The sequence below is a fragment of the Scatophagus argus genome, chromosome 9 (assembly GCF_020382885.2).
Source record: "Scatophagus argus isolate fScaArg1 chromosome 9, fScaArg1.pri, whole genome shotgun sequence".
Lineage (NCBI taxonomy): Eukaryota > Metazoa > Chordata > Actinopteri > Scatophagidae > Scatophagus > Scatophagus argus.
The window spans coordinates 21,287,441-21,302,483 of record NC_058501.1 but is presented as its reverse complement, the minus strand read 5'-3'; the positions used below and the strand labels follow the sequence as shown (position 1 = coordinate 21,302,483).

The 15,043-nt window shown below is 42.5% G+C and overlaps 3 protein-coding genes across 4 annotated transcripts in view; all 3 read right to left on the bottom strand.

The window, feature by feature from the left end:
• Positions 1–3,373, bottom strand: part of gabbr1a (gamma-aminobutyric acid (GABA) B receptor, 1a) — a 67,407-nt gene extending 64,034 nt beyond the window's left edge. Inside the window, exons 1-2 of one of the 2 annotated variants that reach the window (XM_046398685.1) lie at positions 3,008–3,373; positions 192–278 (exon numbers count right to left, since the gene is read on the bottom strand). In XM_046398685.1, coding sequence (XP_046254641.1) covers positions 192–270 — 79 coding nt within the window. In that variant the 5' untranslated portion in view covers positions 271–278; positions 3,008–3,373. The remainder of the gene's footprint in view (positions 1–191; positions 279–3,007) is intronic. The other variant, XM_046398684.1, reaches the window with a different exon arrangement.
• A 674-nt stretch (positions 3,374–4,047) lies between these two features.
• On the bottom strand, positions 4,048–10,281 carry sh3bp5la (SH3-binding domain protein 5-like, a). The gene is made up of 6 exons (XM_046398691.1): positions 9,587–10,281; positions 9,034–9,096; positions 8,506–8,634; positions 7,140–7,304; positions 6,445–6,618; positions 4,048–6,232 (listed from the first exon to the last, which is right to left on the bottom strand). The coding sequence occupies exons 1-6, from the start codon at positions 9,818–9,820 to the stop codon at positions 5,693–5,695; spliced, it is 1,305 nt and encodes a 434-aa protein (XP_046254647.1). The 5' UTR covers positions 9,821–10,281; the 3' UTR covers positions 4,048–5,692.
• A 518-nt stretch (positions 10,282–10,799) lies between these two features.
• On the bottom strand, positions 10,800–13,893 carry mgat1a (alpha-1,3-mannosyl-glycoprotein 2-beta-N-acetylglucosaminyltransferase a). Its single transcript, XM_046400361.1, has 3 exons — positions 13,680–13,893; positions 12,385–13,310; positions 10,800–12,129 (listed from the first exon to the last, which is right to left on the bottom strand). Exons 2-3 carry the CDS (start codon positions 13,015–13,017, stop codon positions 11,431–11,433), a joined length of 1,332 nt encoding a protein of 443 aa, XP_046256317.1. The 5' UTR covers positions 13,018–13,310; positions 13,680–13,893; the 3' UTR covers positions 10,800–11,430.
• Positions 13,894–15,043: the final 1,150 nt, after the last annotated feature.

The following is a 15,043-nucleotide window of genomic DNA, read 5'->3' as shown; positions in this document are numbered from 1 at the left end:
ACTGATGCTTTCCTCTCTGCACAAATTACAGCACCTCATTCAGGTCACTTAGCAATCTCTGTGGAGTTACTTGTGTCCATTAATGCATATTACAAATACACACACACACGCACACATGCGCACGCGCAGGCGGCAAACACACAGGCAGATTCCCACTCGTATTCAGTCACAAACACACACACGCAAATTACCTCCAGCTGATGAATTATGTATGGGCACAACAAGAGATGGGAGAGCACAGAGAATAATCAGAAACAATAGCCGTGCCATCTCTGGATCTGAAAGAGAAGGAAAAGAGAGGAAGAAAGTGGGAAAGTGTGACAGAAAAATTGAGGGTTTGGGAGAAAGACAGAGAAGGAAACAAAGGACAAAAATAAAATGGTTACTGAGAAAATATTCTTAGAGTATTAATGCTACACGATCAGTCCACAGATACAGTCATTTTCAGTCCACTGCTGCCTGTCCTTTTAAAAGGGATGCATCAAATTTTTGCCAGAAAAAAGCTCCCTTTTCAGCCTGCTCGACTGTGCACAGAGAGGACGAACTGCAAGATGAGTCCACTTTTCTCTCTCTCTTTGCTTCTATTTTGTATTTACAGTGCAGACAGCCCATGCTCAGCTGAGAGCCAGCTTGGCTTTATTTCAAAGGCCCTGTATACAAGGTTTCAGTTGAGGTTTTGATGGCTGATATTTTTTGCAAAGTGGCTGCCCATGGAAGCATTTCACACCGAGGCACCACTCAATACACTTTAGAGTTTTCTTCATGTCAGGGTAGAAAAGTATCTGGAACAGCTTGCAAAGGGCGGCTTAGAAAAGCTCTCAATTGCACAGTACAGAGGTGTTTCAAGGTGTGTATGGACAGCTTTTTAAGGCACAATGAACAACCCCACCTATTCACTGGCATCGAAACTCTGGAATACATTCAAAGAGTACTCTGATTTAGCACTGCGCTCCTACCACCTTGTCAGACTCACGATGGGCAGTTTTATTTAAAAAAAAAATAATAATAAATAATAAATCGATGCAGCACAACCACAGATATTGTCTTTTTAATCCCACTCTTCCTTCAAAAACCTACTAATGTTGACTACATTACCCACAATGCAGCTTGAGAGTGGAGAGTTTGGTGACAGATTTGAGTGTGTTATGCTAGTAGCTGCTAATGTAGCCTTAAGCGGATGTGAGTAGCAGACTAAAAGGGTCTGGCTATTCTCACTTCCTTCTAACTCAGCACCCAAAGATTTTTTTTTAAATTTCCGGACTTGTGGTGTTCAGCTGCCAACTGACGCTGACTCCAGTGACATCACTTGAGGCAATTTATATTAGACTTTGAGCAGCTGCCTCTGGGGCCACAGAGGTTTTTATGCAACTTTTTTTCACATATGCAGTAGTACCTGCAGACAGATTAACTTAACTCTACCTAATGTGTATAAATACTCCTCTTGCTTCATAAGGGTGATGAAACAACAGGCCACCAGCAAAAAAGTCAAAAGATCTGTGAGTCCAGGACCTCGAGTGCCGACAGGAAGGCAAACGCAAACGCATATACACACACACACACACACACACACATAGACACCGGCTGTATCAATGATAAACACACTATATATAGCTGCTCATTTGCAGTTTTGAATAATAAATGTTGCTTTATGAGGTTGTCACACATGCACAAACATAAACACGTCCATACACTCTCACACTTAATAAGGCAGTAAGGGGGAGGGTGGAGGGTGTGTGTGGTAAAGTGGGGTGAGAGGGAGTGGGGGGCATAACAAAGCCCTACAGTGAGGGAGACAGATGGCAGCGAGGCTTGCTCGTGGAAGACAGACAAACTCTGCTGGATACTTCATTAGCATTATCCAGTGTATTTTTAGAGTTCACTGACAAGAAGTATGCAGGAGGTAGACGCCACCAGAGAGTGTGTGTTGGTCTGTGTGTGTGTGTGTGTGTGTGTTGGCAGCGTACAGTGTGTGCTTTTGTCCTGTGTGGGAAGGAGGGAGGGGAGGCAGCAGAGAGAAAAGGGGGGAGAAAGAAGGACAGCTCAGCAGGAGTCATTAATATCAGCGATCACACACTGAGCCGGATAAAAGCAAACTATGTGAGTGAGTGTGGCACAGAGGAGGCAGCCTGTAACCAGCACAAAGCCAGCAAACTCCATCAGCACTGTGGCTGCAGTAGCACCGAGCGGACAGGGGGAAAGAGGGGGGCCGTCAACTAGCCTCAAGCCTTAAATGCAATTAAGGCTTCAGCACCGCGGACAGCGCCTTCACACTGCTGCAGCCTCCCGAAACACCGCGCTACAACAACACCTACAGCCCGTCCACATTCACTTCCACCTCTCATGCCACTGTTGCACACACACACACACACACACACTGCCTACTTCCCTATGTGAATAATGCCGGAAGCTGCAGTGGATGATCCGGTCCATTTCAGCAGCCAAGCTGCAGGCAGGTCCACACGGGCTACATGCACATGGACTCAGATGCTGTATTTTGTGCACGGCTGAGCATGAACTATTGAGACGTGAGGGTCACAGTAAGGGTGCCACCAACCGTATGCTGCCGGTAGTTACTTGTCGGCTGTTGACGAGGGAATCCGTGATGGCCTGTGGAGGCAGGCCGACCATATTAACGAGCCCGTATAGTCCTCATATGGATCTCTAAAGCAGCGTCTGGAATCGCATGTCATCTGCGTAAACCGGCTGGCATGCTGCCTTCAAAAGGTGTAAAATTATCATCCCTTTATGCTCTCTTCCTACAGCATAAACGGTTGAATGCAGACAGGATGGAGGTGGTTTCCTGCAAGAAGGAACTCAAAACAAATCTGGCCTGTGCTCATTGAAAATGTATGGCCTTTGCATACAAAATGAAGAACGAGCTGGCATCTGTCTCGATTATCTACACGGGAAATGGGGCATATTCTGAACAAATGTAGTCTAATATTACGACCTACAGTAACAGTAGCATCTAGCCTCCCTGAAGCAAAGCTGAAGCATGTGTACTTACTATTAGTTTCGATGCGCTCAGTCAAGATAACAGTGCGTCCTCCGGATAGGACCCGCCAGGGAAAGCCCGGTGTCGGATTATTTGGTAAAAATATGCATCTCTGTAACGATTTTTATGGCTATATTAATATGGCTATAAATGTGCAAGCTGCTCCGTTCGTAAACAGAATGTTACATAAACAAAACGTATCTTAATCGGGCTTTCTCTACGTATTGCACTTACGCATGGCAAAGGTAACAAATGACAAAAAGCCATACAAAAAATATACATGCACTATATACAAACGCGTCCCCATAAACGACGAAATACCGATTCACCACACTCCCCTCCTTTTTTCCTCTCCCCCTCTACGATCTTGAGCTAATACACGACGTCATGATGGAGACGCACCGTGCGTAACAGTCCCTCTCTCACGAATTTATCGGTTTGCTCCCCCACCCCCCCCCGACACACACACACACCCTTCCTTTCCGAGATGAAACACGCCAAGGTATAGGCCCGCAAAAGCAAAATATCATAATGAATCTTACGAGGAGGATTTGGGTTTATGATAAGCTTGCGGATTTGTCCCACCGTGAATAATTATACATCACGGCAGGAGGACTAGACACGGATGGAGGTGCAGATATGGCGCTGTGGTATTAGCAGTGACTACTTTGTTAAGCCTTTTCCTAAAGCCCTTTGGAGTTAAGTCAACGAAGCAGCAGTCAGTCATTTCTACAACACTGGTCATCTATTAAATCAAAGCTCATGGACTCATTCTTCATCCTTTTGTGTATCTCCCTTCCCCTTTTCTCTGCTCCTCTTCTGCCATCTATTCTGAGATCAGCACCCCGCTTCATATTTATACATCTAGTGAATAATTGAAAGGAAGGCTGGGGAAGACATAACCTCTCCCTCCCTATGTCTCACGCCATCCCTCTTGCTGTATCTGCAAAATAGAAATTCACATTCTATCCTGCCCCTTCACATCCAATCGCACAGAATGTCTTGCAAGACATCAAATTAATATGAACAAATGAGACTCACACAAGCCCAAGGACTATGATCTGGTTTATTGATTATACACATGACAATGCATAAACTGCAAACAGCGAGTGACATTTGACTAATTCACAAATGCCGTTAAAAGGGTGAAGACTAATCATTAAGACAGAAGTGAACGTGGGCTGTTTCAGATGAATGGCAACAATAATGATTTAAATACATACGGTGGGTATGCAGAACATCTGTACAACACATATTCAAATCAGCAACACATGTTAACTGTACAGGTCAATATTTTCCAGCTTTGTAATAATTACATACATTTACAAGTCCTTTCTTGACTTCATTGTTTTGCATCTTACACTTTGACAATCAAAGTACACCATCGTAAAAGAAAATACGGAAATCAAAACAAAAAAAAATCAATCAGAACTCAAGTCGGAAACGGTGCCTGGGAGCACATTTTTAAAAATCATAAAAAGGGCACATATTTGTTCTTTAAATTGTTCTAAACAGAACTACAGATGAATTTATAACAAAGTACTACTCGTGCTAAATTTGTTAATTGTTCTGTGTCAAGGCACGCTTCAAATTACAAGGGCAATCTTGTTTTGTTTTTGTTTGTTTTGGTTTTTTGTTTTTTTTTGTTTTTTTAAAAAAAAGGCAAACCAAAGGGGAACTCCATTTGCTGCCAAAGAAAAATCCACTTATACACATGTAAACAATATCCAAATACACATTTGGGAAAGGCTTTTGTATCATAAGACTGCAGCATAACAACATGAAAAAGGAAAACATGGCTGAGCTTCATCTTAGCTTTTGTCTTAGCTAGTGTCAGTGTTTGTTTCAGCAAACAGGTCTGAATACGTCATAAATATCAGTTTAAATAGCCAACTAGGAGTGCATGCTGTCAGAGGGGAAAGACTCGGATGGAGTTTTTAATAATATTAAGACTCCGTTCATTCTATCATTTCAGGAATTTTCAAAAAACGCATTCTCGTGCCGACGATAATAAAAAGCAATATCTGCAGCATTTTACTGCAAATAAATATATGACATGGGTATTCAAGCATGCTTTCACCCTGCACGGACAGAGAACGTTTTTATCATTTTTCCCTACACACTAACTTGATGAGGGTGGATGTGGATGTGTATGAAGGGACCCTGCCATACACAACCTTGAAGCAATTACTGTTAAGTCTCGACACAACGGCGGGGGAAACAGTGGAGGAGTTTTTGTTTGCACCAGTCTCACCAAATTAGATCAACGATTAGCCTTGGAAAGTAAGTAATGATGCCTTTCTAAATATGTCTGTTCAAACAGGGCTTTTGATCTTTCATGGCTGTTCCTTCATGCTCGAGGAACAAATTCTACCCAGAATCCATCATGGGGAGTGAATATACAGTTTACTTGTCCTGGAGGGTCGAAAGCTCTTTATATTGCAGTAGTGTTCTATCTGGGCTGCAGTGTTTACTGTTGATCAGTGTCAGTTTTAGAGTAATGTCAGTCAACGTACGTGTGCTTATTTAGACCAAGTATCATACGCCTACAACTGCATTGCTGCAGTTTCACTGTCTCAGGCTTTGGTTGGTACCTATGTGTCAGGGATGTTTGCCCCCTTTATTTATTTATTTTTTTTCTTTGATAACTCACATTTTAGTTTTGCAACATTTAGAGCCATTACATCAATGACAGCCTCACAAACTGAAGCTTCGGTGGTGCTGCTTGCAGAACTGCAGCTGGCGCTCTTTGCCGGATGTTTCTGTCAGCTTGTCTCTGCGATCGATCGCTCTGCCTCGCTCTTTCTCCACCTCATCCCCAGTTACGCTCCCTACATCGCTGAGGTCCCCGAGGTGCTCAACGGAGTCATATTTCTCCAAGTCGGAAGCGATGGTCTGCAGGCTGAAGACCGAAAGGGAATCCGACCCTGACCGCTCCCTCTCCTTCTCATTCTCCTTGTATTTCTCCACCATGGCGAGAGCTGCATCCAATCGATCTGACCCCATTGCACTGCTGCTGCAGGCTCCTCCTTCTTTCTTATCTCTGTTGTCAGATTCAGCTCCAACGGGGGGACTCCGCCCACCGCAGACAGTGGGGCATTCTCCCTCGGCCTGGTCCCTCCCCCTCTGAGCGTGGATCTGCTCGCTGATTTGTTCCAAGTTTCGTAGGGCGATGGAATAGCGAGTCTTCACTTTGGCTACTTGCTGTTCCAGCTCCAGCACCTTGGCCTTGTTCTCCTGGAGTTGCACAGAGGGCACAGCAACTTTCATCATTAATATCAACATTGATTTCATGCCACAACCTACCAGAAACTTCAAGCAAATCCATGAGATACAGCCTTTTTTGCCAACCCAGCAGCATATTTATAACACAACTGCCCAAACAGAACCGCTGCACAGAGGTTTTACAAACAGAGGAACAGAGGTCTAACTAGGCTCTTCTGCATTACCTCCAGTATGTGATTGAACTGGGACTTGAGCTCAAAGTAAGGTTTGGATTTCACGATGACTCTCTTGAGGGACTTTTGTAGCATCTGAACCCGAGCCTCAGCCTCCTGACAGGCATGCGTGACGCGCATGTGCTCCCTCTCACTGCGGAGTCGCTCCTCCTCGGCTTCGTTCACCTGTGAGAGACCCGCGGGACCAGAGTGTTATGAGTCAGTTCCATATCTCCCACACCGCTGAAGTTTAAAGAGCAATCCATTGAATTTTACAAACCAAAAACTCTGTTTACAGGTGAAAAAAGGGCCAATTTACTGTAGCCCAATTCTACATAGACACACCAGAACCTGTGACTGACCTTTCAGAGGTCAAGTTGCATTGTGGGTAATGTAAATAAAAGCAGACAATTTCTCTGGTTCTGATGCATTGATTTTAATCATATTTACACTGTCCATCATTAAGCCTGAAGGAGATACAGAAGTGAACTCTGCTTCATGTATAAATGCTCAGATAAACAAGGTAACAGACTTGCGCTGTTTAAGCTTCTTGTTTTGTCCCTATGTCACTGTTCACATTTTAGACACCCTCTTGGTGTCATCCTATTTGAACACAAGAACCATCCTGCACCTACTGTACGCAACCCACGTCTGGTATCATTTCACACCATTGTTTTAAAGTATGTGTCCCTCCTTCTCTTTGTTACCTTGGCAGTGGCGTGGTTGAGCATCTCCTGCCAGGTGGGATCCAGTGTGTTCTTTCCATCGGCCATCAGGCCCTGCTCTGCGACGTAGACCATCTCCCTGGCAGCTGTGTGCATAGAAACAGCTCTCTCATAGCTCAGAGCTGCCTTCTGGGTCTCCTGCTGTGCCTACAAAGAGCAGACAAAGGTTTTACATCCTGTGGAAGTGGAATATGACAAGGACACAGCCCTCTTGTCTGTTAAGTCCAATTCATACAAATCTCTGTAAAACTGTATTTGTAAATTATAGTTTCTGATTTAAAATACAAGACATTTAATGAAATCAAGTCCATCAGGCCCACAGCTGTCAGAACAGATAAGGTAAATAAAGGAAAATAACCTATTGTCTTTCAATTACTTCTATTTAAATATAACTGTTAATAATTTCCCACAGATACAATCACACCCAGGTAGTAGTCCCCTAGGAACAACACAAGTATCTCATGTCCAGATTGTGTCTCATGTCCAGGCGGTTAAGATGAATCTCACATGCACATTTAATGAGGTCTCCTTCCTGCTGAGGCGTGTAGGCGATTTGTAAGACTACATGCACACTGACAACAACTACTGAACACTCCTTCAGGGCAGCCAGGAATGAATTTGCAGTGACGCTGCACTGTGTATGTGGACAAATGCGTCCCTGACCACCCACATCCCATGTTGTTCTACTCTGTGATCAGGTTCCAAAGGGTGAGGTTACGTTTGCAGGTTCAAATCAAAGCAGAGAAAAGAAATTCATGTTGATGCATGTTGTGTTTTGTTCATTCTGATTCACACTGACCAAGTACAGCAAAACAGGTATTTTTTGTCTCTCTTGCATATGCATGATATTCTCTGAAGTATCTTAAACTCTTTTGTGTCAATATAGTAAACAACTGTACAGATTTATAATACTACTTAGACTACCAAATAGTTACTACTGGTTTACATCTCTGTGTAGATAACCTCTAAGCCATCACAGTATATTCTGTATGCATTACCAGTCTATAACTGGTTGCCATTAACCATTTACATTTACACTACATAATCTGTCTCTTGTTTTACAATATTTTTGTTCAACTTTTACTCTATTTTCTCTATTATAACTACTACTTTACTTCAGGTCTTATGCCTCTGATTTTCTGTTTATACATACTATGTAAACATCATTGAAGGGAGCCTAACAACAAGACCTTCACTGCCATTGACTGCTTCAATGTGTTGATTGATGTCCACATGACAAATAAGGAACATGAACTAGAGATACTGCAGTTTCTCCTTTAAAAGGACAATATTTTAAATACTTGGCTCATGTTAACATTTCAAAAAAGGTCATACTGTTTGAGTTTACCTCTTTCGCGAGGCGACGAGCTTCATAGTAGGGTCTCGCTTTCTCTATGCAACCACCAAGCTGAGAGCTCTGAGCATTTAGTTTCCTGGCAGACTCTGTGAGGATCTTCCGGTATCCTGATCTGGCATCCTGCACAGTTAATGCATGAAAATCACAAGATTAGATTTACAGTAATGGATTTACTGATTTGACTCCATGGAGGAGTATGTCTGCAAGTCAGTTTGCTGAGCATCAAGCTATCAGCAACAATACATTTTCAATTTGAAGAGTTCTGATGTTTCAAGACTTTATGCTTAAAGGCATTAAAAACAAAATTATCATATTTAGTAGACCACAAAAATATTTATAACAGGGAGAAACTCTTAAGGAATTCCCAAAGTGGTAGCAAATATTATTTTCACTTTTCTCATGAGTTTTGTTTTGTCAAAATCAAAGAATTTTATACTATCTGTTTTCCATATTTTTCAGTCATGTGTACAAAGACTGAACAAATAACCCTAAGTGGGTGGAAAATGTATTTTTACTTACATCCAACTGCAGTTCTAGTCTGTTGATTTCTGCACTGGCTTCATTGAGATGCTCCAACTCTTCCTGTGGGACAAACAAAAATAATGTACTGCTTTGAGCCCTAATTAACAAATACACATACAGTGTGAATTATTAAAATACATTTTGCTCCACTTAGTATCTCATGATTTAAATGTAATAACACTGCACCTGTTTGAATGTAATGGTCATACAGTGAGGCACAAACTGGGAAATCTACTTCACAAGTAAATTCCTATGGTGAAATGGACAAGTCAGACAAGTTTGTGTCAACTGATAAGATAGATCACTTTTGATCTGACAACTGGGTTTGCACAGATTATAGTACTATAAAATTAACAGAAAACACAGAGAGTGTATCATCAAATTGTTATTATTCCGACACATAGTTACCTCTCAACCAAAGGTAATCCAATATGACCCACATGTGATACATTTACCAACAATTACAGCGTGGGAGGTTGAAATGCCAACCTGGCATTCAGGAAGTTAAATGATCACTAACAGAGTATAAATCAGTCGTTAGCTCTCCTACCTGGATTCTGGGGTCCAGTTCTTCCTCGTAGGGGCTGTGTACTTGCTCTCCCACGCATACTTGTTTGTCACTTTCGCCTTCCTCGCAGGCGTCCCTAAGCGCCGTCTCTAGTGTGTTTCCACTGGTTTCAGCAGCTTTGACCTCCTCATCTCCACCGGGAATAACCTCCCTCCAGTCCCCTGCATCTGACTCCCCGGACCCGGCAGGGCTCTCTCGCAAGTCGCCCGGCTCCATTCCAGGCCAAACAGTTTTGCTAGCAGCAGTGTTAGCTATCTAATTTTGACGATATCGCCAATAAATCTAAAATCCCGGTCCCGTTAACAACAATGGTGTTGTTATTCACCAGGGATAAATTATAACGTAAACCCAGCGGTGGTGACTGTTGCTGAATTTGCTATCTGCCATATCAAATCACACCGAAATAAGAACCACTGAAGCAAGTCTCACCTGCAGCCTAGCACGCTAACAGGTTAGCGCCGTCACTGAGAAATTAACGTTTGTTTTACAAGATACAAACAAATAGCTGTCTTCGAATGAAAAGTAAAATGAGGTCCATCACTACGTCCCCCCATCACATACGTTTTTCCCTCCATCTCTTACCGGTTCTCCATTACCTTAGCTAGGCTAGCTAGCTAACGGTTCCGGTCTCACATCATCATCACAAATGAAGTAAACAGTCAAGTTTGCATACTATGCGTTACGACTTTTGGGCCGGGGCGGCTACCGTAGACGTGATCAGCGCTGTCACGGACACAAAATGAATCAAACTAATCCCTGTCATGGAGGAGTTGTGGAAGCTTATGAGGCTAATTTGTAAGACGCTGTCCGTCTTTTAAGAAAACTTATGTTTTGTTCGTGGTACAGTTTTCCCTTTTTGTTTCCCCTTACGTAGTATTAAAATCATAGGATTCCGCAAGGTCTGACGTTATAATTGCCTGTACATTTGTTCCAACACTTAACTAATCATCGACTCCCATTTTAAATCCTGTGTTATTCAAAAATATTGTTGCACATCGTGTTTATACTTTTATTTTCCAAAATTCAGTCTCGCAGATCTGATATGTACTAGAATTTAACTTGACTTAACTTTAACTTTTAACTTGTTACTTGACTAAATGAATGTGTTCAAGTGGTAATACTGTAATGCATAATGTAAACAGAGTGCATGGTAGTCTTTCTGTAGTAAATAAGTGAAGTAAGCAAACTCATCAAAAAAGGTAAGTCAAGTATTTTTTTTATTCCAAAAATACAAACACACAAATGTTATTTGCAAGGTCATAAACCTGCAAAGCCTATTACACTGGAGAATCATTAAACAATATTATTTTACATTAAAATGTAAGCAGGAAGAACTGATTTTCATAGAAGACAATGTGAATCAAATGACAGTTTATACTGCAGTTATGACCAGTCACCACCACCATAAGTAACCATACCACAGAGTGTTGTTATATTTGCATCAGACAAACAGTCCATGTAGGATCAGAAACTGCAAATAATTTAAACAAAATCGGCAAACTAGGTAACTGCATTGAATGCATTAATGTATGTGCATGATTAGCATAATATAAAAATAGACTTCTGATGAATAACAGCAGTTCTGTCTAACAAACTGTTTAGGGTGTCCTACACTTGTAAGAAATGTTTGGGAATAGTGAAAAAGACCTGAGTGGCATTGGCAATGACCCCTACACCAGGAAGAGGGACAATCAATTCTGCCTTATCAAGGACAAAAAACGTGAGTAAGAGAACATATAATTCAATCAAAGATTGATCTTTGGTCTGGAATGCTTTCCCCAACTGACATTTGCAAAAAGGCTTTCTGTAGGCTTTCTTCCGGATTATCAGCTCCAGGTGGTATCATACTGAGTCCATCCAGGAGGAGGAGCTAAATAGATTCTCCGTCCCCTTGAGATGAAACTGACAACCCCTCTGTATCCTGTTCTAGGGACTCCAGACTTCAAGTCATCCATGATTCCCAGGTTTTTGGCCAACACTTTGAAACTGTCCTTACTCGAGTACTGAAGGCGGAAGGGGCCAGGTCCTTTTAGCTGCCCCTGCCTAACATCTTCATATGTAACCACGGGCGCACTGTAAACTTCCTTCTCAAACACTTCTCTGTATGTCTCCTCTTTCAAGTAACTCAGGTCTAACTTGGTGAAAGGCACAAATTCGTTATTCAGTTTAATGTAACGCAGGTACTTGTCATAAAACTGACCCAGGCTCACACCTTGCCGGCCAAAGGTCAAGGTACGTGAGATCTCTGGGCGTATACAGGCACGGTTGCGGCGCTGTTCTGGCTGGCGAATCCAGTCATCCCAGAATGAAGCAGGCCACTTTGGCTCCAGCTCCTCCCATACTTCCTTAAGGAGCATCCACCCCAGACCGGGAAAGAAGTCGGTCCGGTAGAGCAGGTTAGCTTTGCCTGGATCCACGTAGCCATCTCTGCCATTGTCATTCCAGGCTGACACACACCACAGAGTGGGGTCAGATTTCAGGAGTGGCAACAAGGCTCGGAAATACTCAAAAAAGTCTGGCGCCACCTACAGCAGGAGACAAATAAATCAATTTCAGTTTACATGCCCCCTGTCAACAAGTAAAATCAACAGTTTACTTAACAGTTGTGAAACATGGAACCTTGGCAATGTTTGAATTGTTTTAAATGTTTTTTTTGTTGTTGTTTGTTTTAATTGAATAATGAAACATTTACATTTACTCACTGACTTTTTAATTTCATGTAATAATTATTTAAGCATTAACTGCAGTAATTTAATGCCACTGACTAGTGATATAATTACCTCTAGGTCATCCTCCACAATCACAACAGAGGAATGAGAAAAGGTCTTGAACACCTGGTTGAGAGCCCAGCGATAATGCCTGGAGATTTTATAGTAACCCTGAAACTTCTTATGCTGTGGTTGCACAGCGATATCTGACAAGTCCGGCTGTTGCAGATGAGTTACTTGATCTCCATAAGAACGAATCACCTCAGCAGTCTCAGCGTGTCCACAGTCCTGACTCACTATGATTGGGTAAAGCTCTGCTGAAGGACGGTGCTGCAGAAGTTTGTCCAAGCAGCGCCTCACAGTGACCCTGTTACAAGCGATTACCAGGATAGGAATGACAGGCTGACGAGGAACAGCAACCTTTGGTCTGCCTCTGTTTGATGTCTCCCACAGTGACTGATGATTCTGGATCTGCAGAAGGATATTTTTCTGCATTTCAAGTTCTGCTTCGAACGTGTCTGCCATTTGGAGCACATCTCCTATCAAATCATTGGTAGGCCCCTCAGCCACTCCCCCCTGCTCTCGGCCAGGCTCGCCCGGCTGGCCGGCTGGGGGTCTGCCCCACAGCAGAAGTACCAGTATGGCGTTCCAGGTGATAAACAGGAACGCACCGCAAAGAATGACAGAACCTCTCTTGCGGAGCATGGCCCAGAAACTCAAAGGGAAGGAAGTGGGTTCAGGAGGACAGGGTCTGAATAGGAAGACGTGTCCTTGTTACAGACAATAGGAATGGGATATGGGAAGTGCAGCCCATGTATCATCACAAACACATGATCAGAGATCTGCAGGCACACCGTGTTGGCTTACTGCGCAGTTACTAAAGTTACTCAACAACTCAACATAGCGTCAATGATGATGAAGCTCAGGCAAATATGATGAAGGCCAGTGCACATCTTTGTGACTCTGACAGATCCTCAACTTTCAGCGTCCTCTTCCATCTGAAATAACAAGAACATAATGTACTTTAAGAAAATAAAGATTGCAGCAAAAGTGAAAGTCAAAGAGGAAATAACCCGTGAGCCGCAAATTTACAAGAAAGCAAATTTAACAAGAAAATGTATGAAAATCTCGGTTTCATAGGAGCTCGCTTCCTGTGAAGTGGAGTGATGATTCACCCAACTGTCCCTGATCGATTTTCTCTTATCACCTGTGGCTGCCTCGACAAATAAGCCAAGCGGTAGGCTATTAAGTCCGAAAAACAACCATAAAAACTGACTTTGGACCTCCTTGTCGCACGACAGACCGCAACACTCGAAACACTGTAAATACTATTGCTTGATAAGGAGCGTGTTGAAATTAGCCCCTACCGTGACAGTGTGGCCACTTCTCCCTTTTGTAGCCATTTCTCCGTCGTTTCTTCGATGACAACCAGCAAAGTTAAACGATAGAAGCCACGAGGCCTCGTTGAGCCTTTACAAAACTCTTATCTTACGGGTTTCCTGGCTACAGTCGCAACTTCACGCTCCTTAGTTCATTTTGCTTCTCACAAGACTGGAAGAGGAGGAGAAAAAGTAACACGACGACTTCCTGGGTATGGTGGACTCACGGGAAGTCCCGCCCTAACTGTCATCTCGAGAAATTACACAACATTTTTACGTTTGAGATGTTCTCTGCGGGGCTAATTAAGAAGTGTGATGTCTTTGTGATGATCTAGTGTTTTTTTTTTCACTTTGAAACGTGATGATGACGAGACAAGGAGGCTAAAAAAAACAACAAACAAATAAACAGATGTCTTATGTAACGATGCAATTCCTCTGCCATTGAACTGCACAGCAGTGCGTGTAATTTTTATGGGTCTCAAGGGAGAAAAATGGTTAAATAGAGCATTATACCCATCCTTCTGTTTACCCGGTGACAAACAAACAAGCAGCACATTACGGTGACTGATGAGGGTTTTTATTAATATATCTGTAGCAGCAGTGGTGTGGGCTGCAACTAACTAAAGTGCTGTACTTGAAAGGCAGGCATTTTGAATAATACTATGCTTATAGTAGTGTCTCTGTCCGAACATAAAAAAAACAAAACAACAAACAAACAAAAACATTCCCACCAGCTCACTAAATAACACAGTGTTCCTGATTTGTTTTATACGTACCAAAAAAAACGAAGCATTAAAACGATTATTCGCCGTTTTACGGAGGTTTTCTTAGGTGGCACCAGTTGCCAGGCAACCAGCTGAGACTTCAGGAAGTCACTAGTTTCCTCCAGTTGGGAAGACAGTGTTAAGTCTAATCCAGAACAAAAGGCAATTTGTGGTTTTCACGTGTAGATTTTTTGTAAGCAAATCATATAAAAATGTGTTAATTGGTGAGTTTTGCAGGCAGGTGTTGTTGTTTTTGTTTTTTTTTTTTAAAAAAAAAAAAAAAGAGCCAGATGGGCTAGCGGTTTCCCTCGCTTTCCAGTCTGTATGCTAAGCTAAGCTAACCGGATGGCCTTAGTAGCTTCATACTGTAGCCCAACTTACCGTTAAGATATGAAAGTGGCATCAGTCCTCTCATCTGACAGCGAATAAGTGCACTGCTAAGATGTCTAAGATTTTCTTTTTTTTCTTAAAAAACTTGCTCTATGGCTGTTATTTGAGTATTTCCATTTCATGCTACTTTTAACTTCTCTACAAATCTGAGTGGCGTTTTTCACCCCAGAGCCTCGATTTATTTTTACTGCAAAAGGA

Excerpts from the sequence above, each read along its gene's own strand:
- sh3bp5la (XM_046398691.1), bottom strand. The coding sequence starts at position 9,820 with ATGGAGCCGGGCGACTTGCGAGAGAGCCCTGCCGGGTCCGGGGAGTCA. Across the intron at positions 7,305-8,505 it reads CTCGTCGCCTCGCGAAAGAG|GCACAGCAGGAGACCCAGAA; the intron begins GTAAACTCAAAC and ends TGCTCTTTGTAG. Across the intron at positions 6,233-6,444 it reads AGTTCAATCACATACTGGAG|GAGAACAAGGCCAAGGTGCT; the intron begins GTAATGCAGAAG and ends GTGCAACTCCAG.
- mgat1a (XM_046400361.1), bottom strand. The coding sequence starts at position 13,017 with ATGCTCCGCAAGAGAGGTTCTGTCATTCTTTGCGGTGCGTTCCTGTTT. Across the intron at positions 12,130-12,384 it reads TTGTGGAGGATGACCTAGAG|GTGGCGCCAGACTTTTTTGA; the intron begins GTAATTATATCA and ends CTCCTGCTGTAG.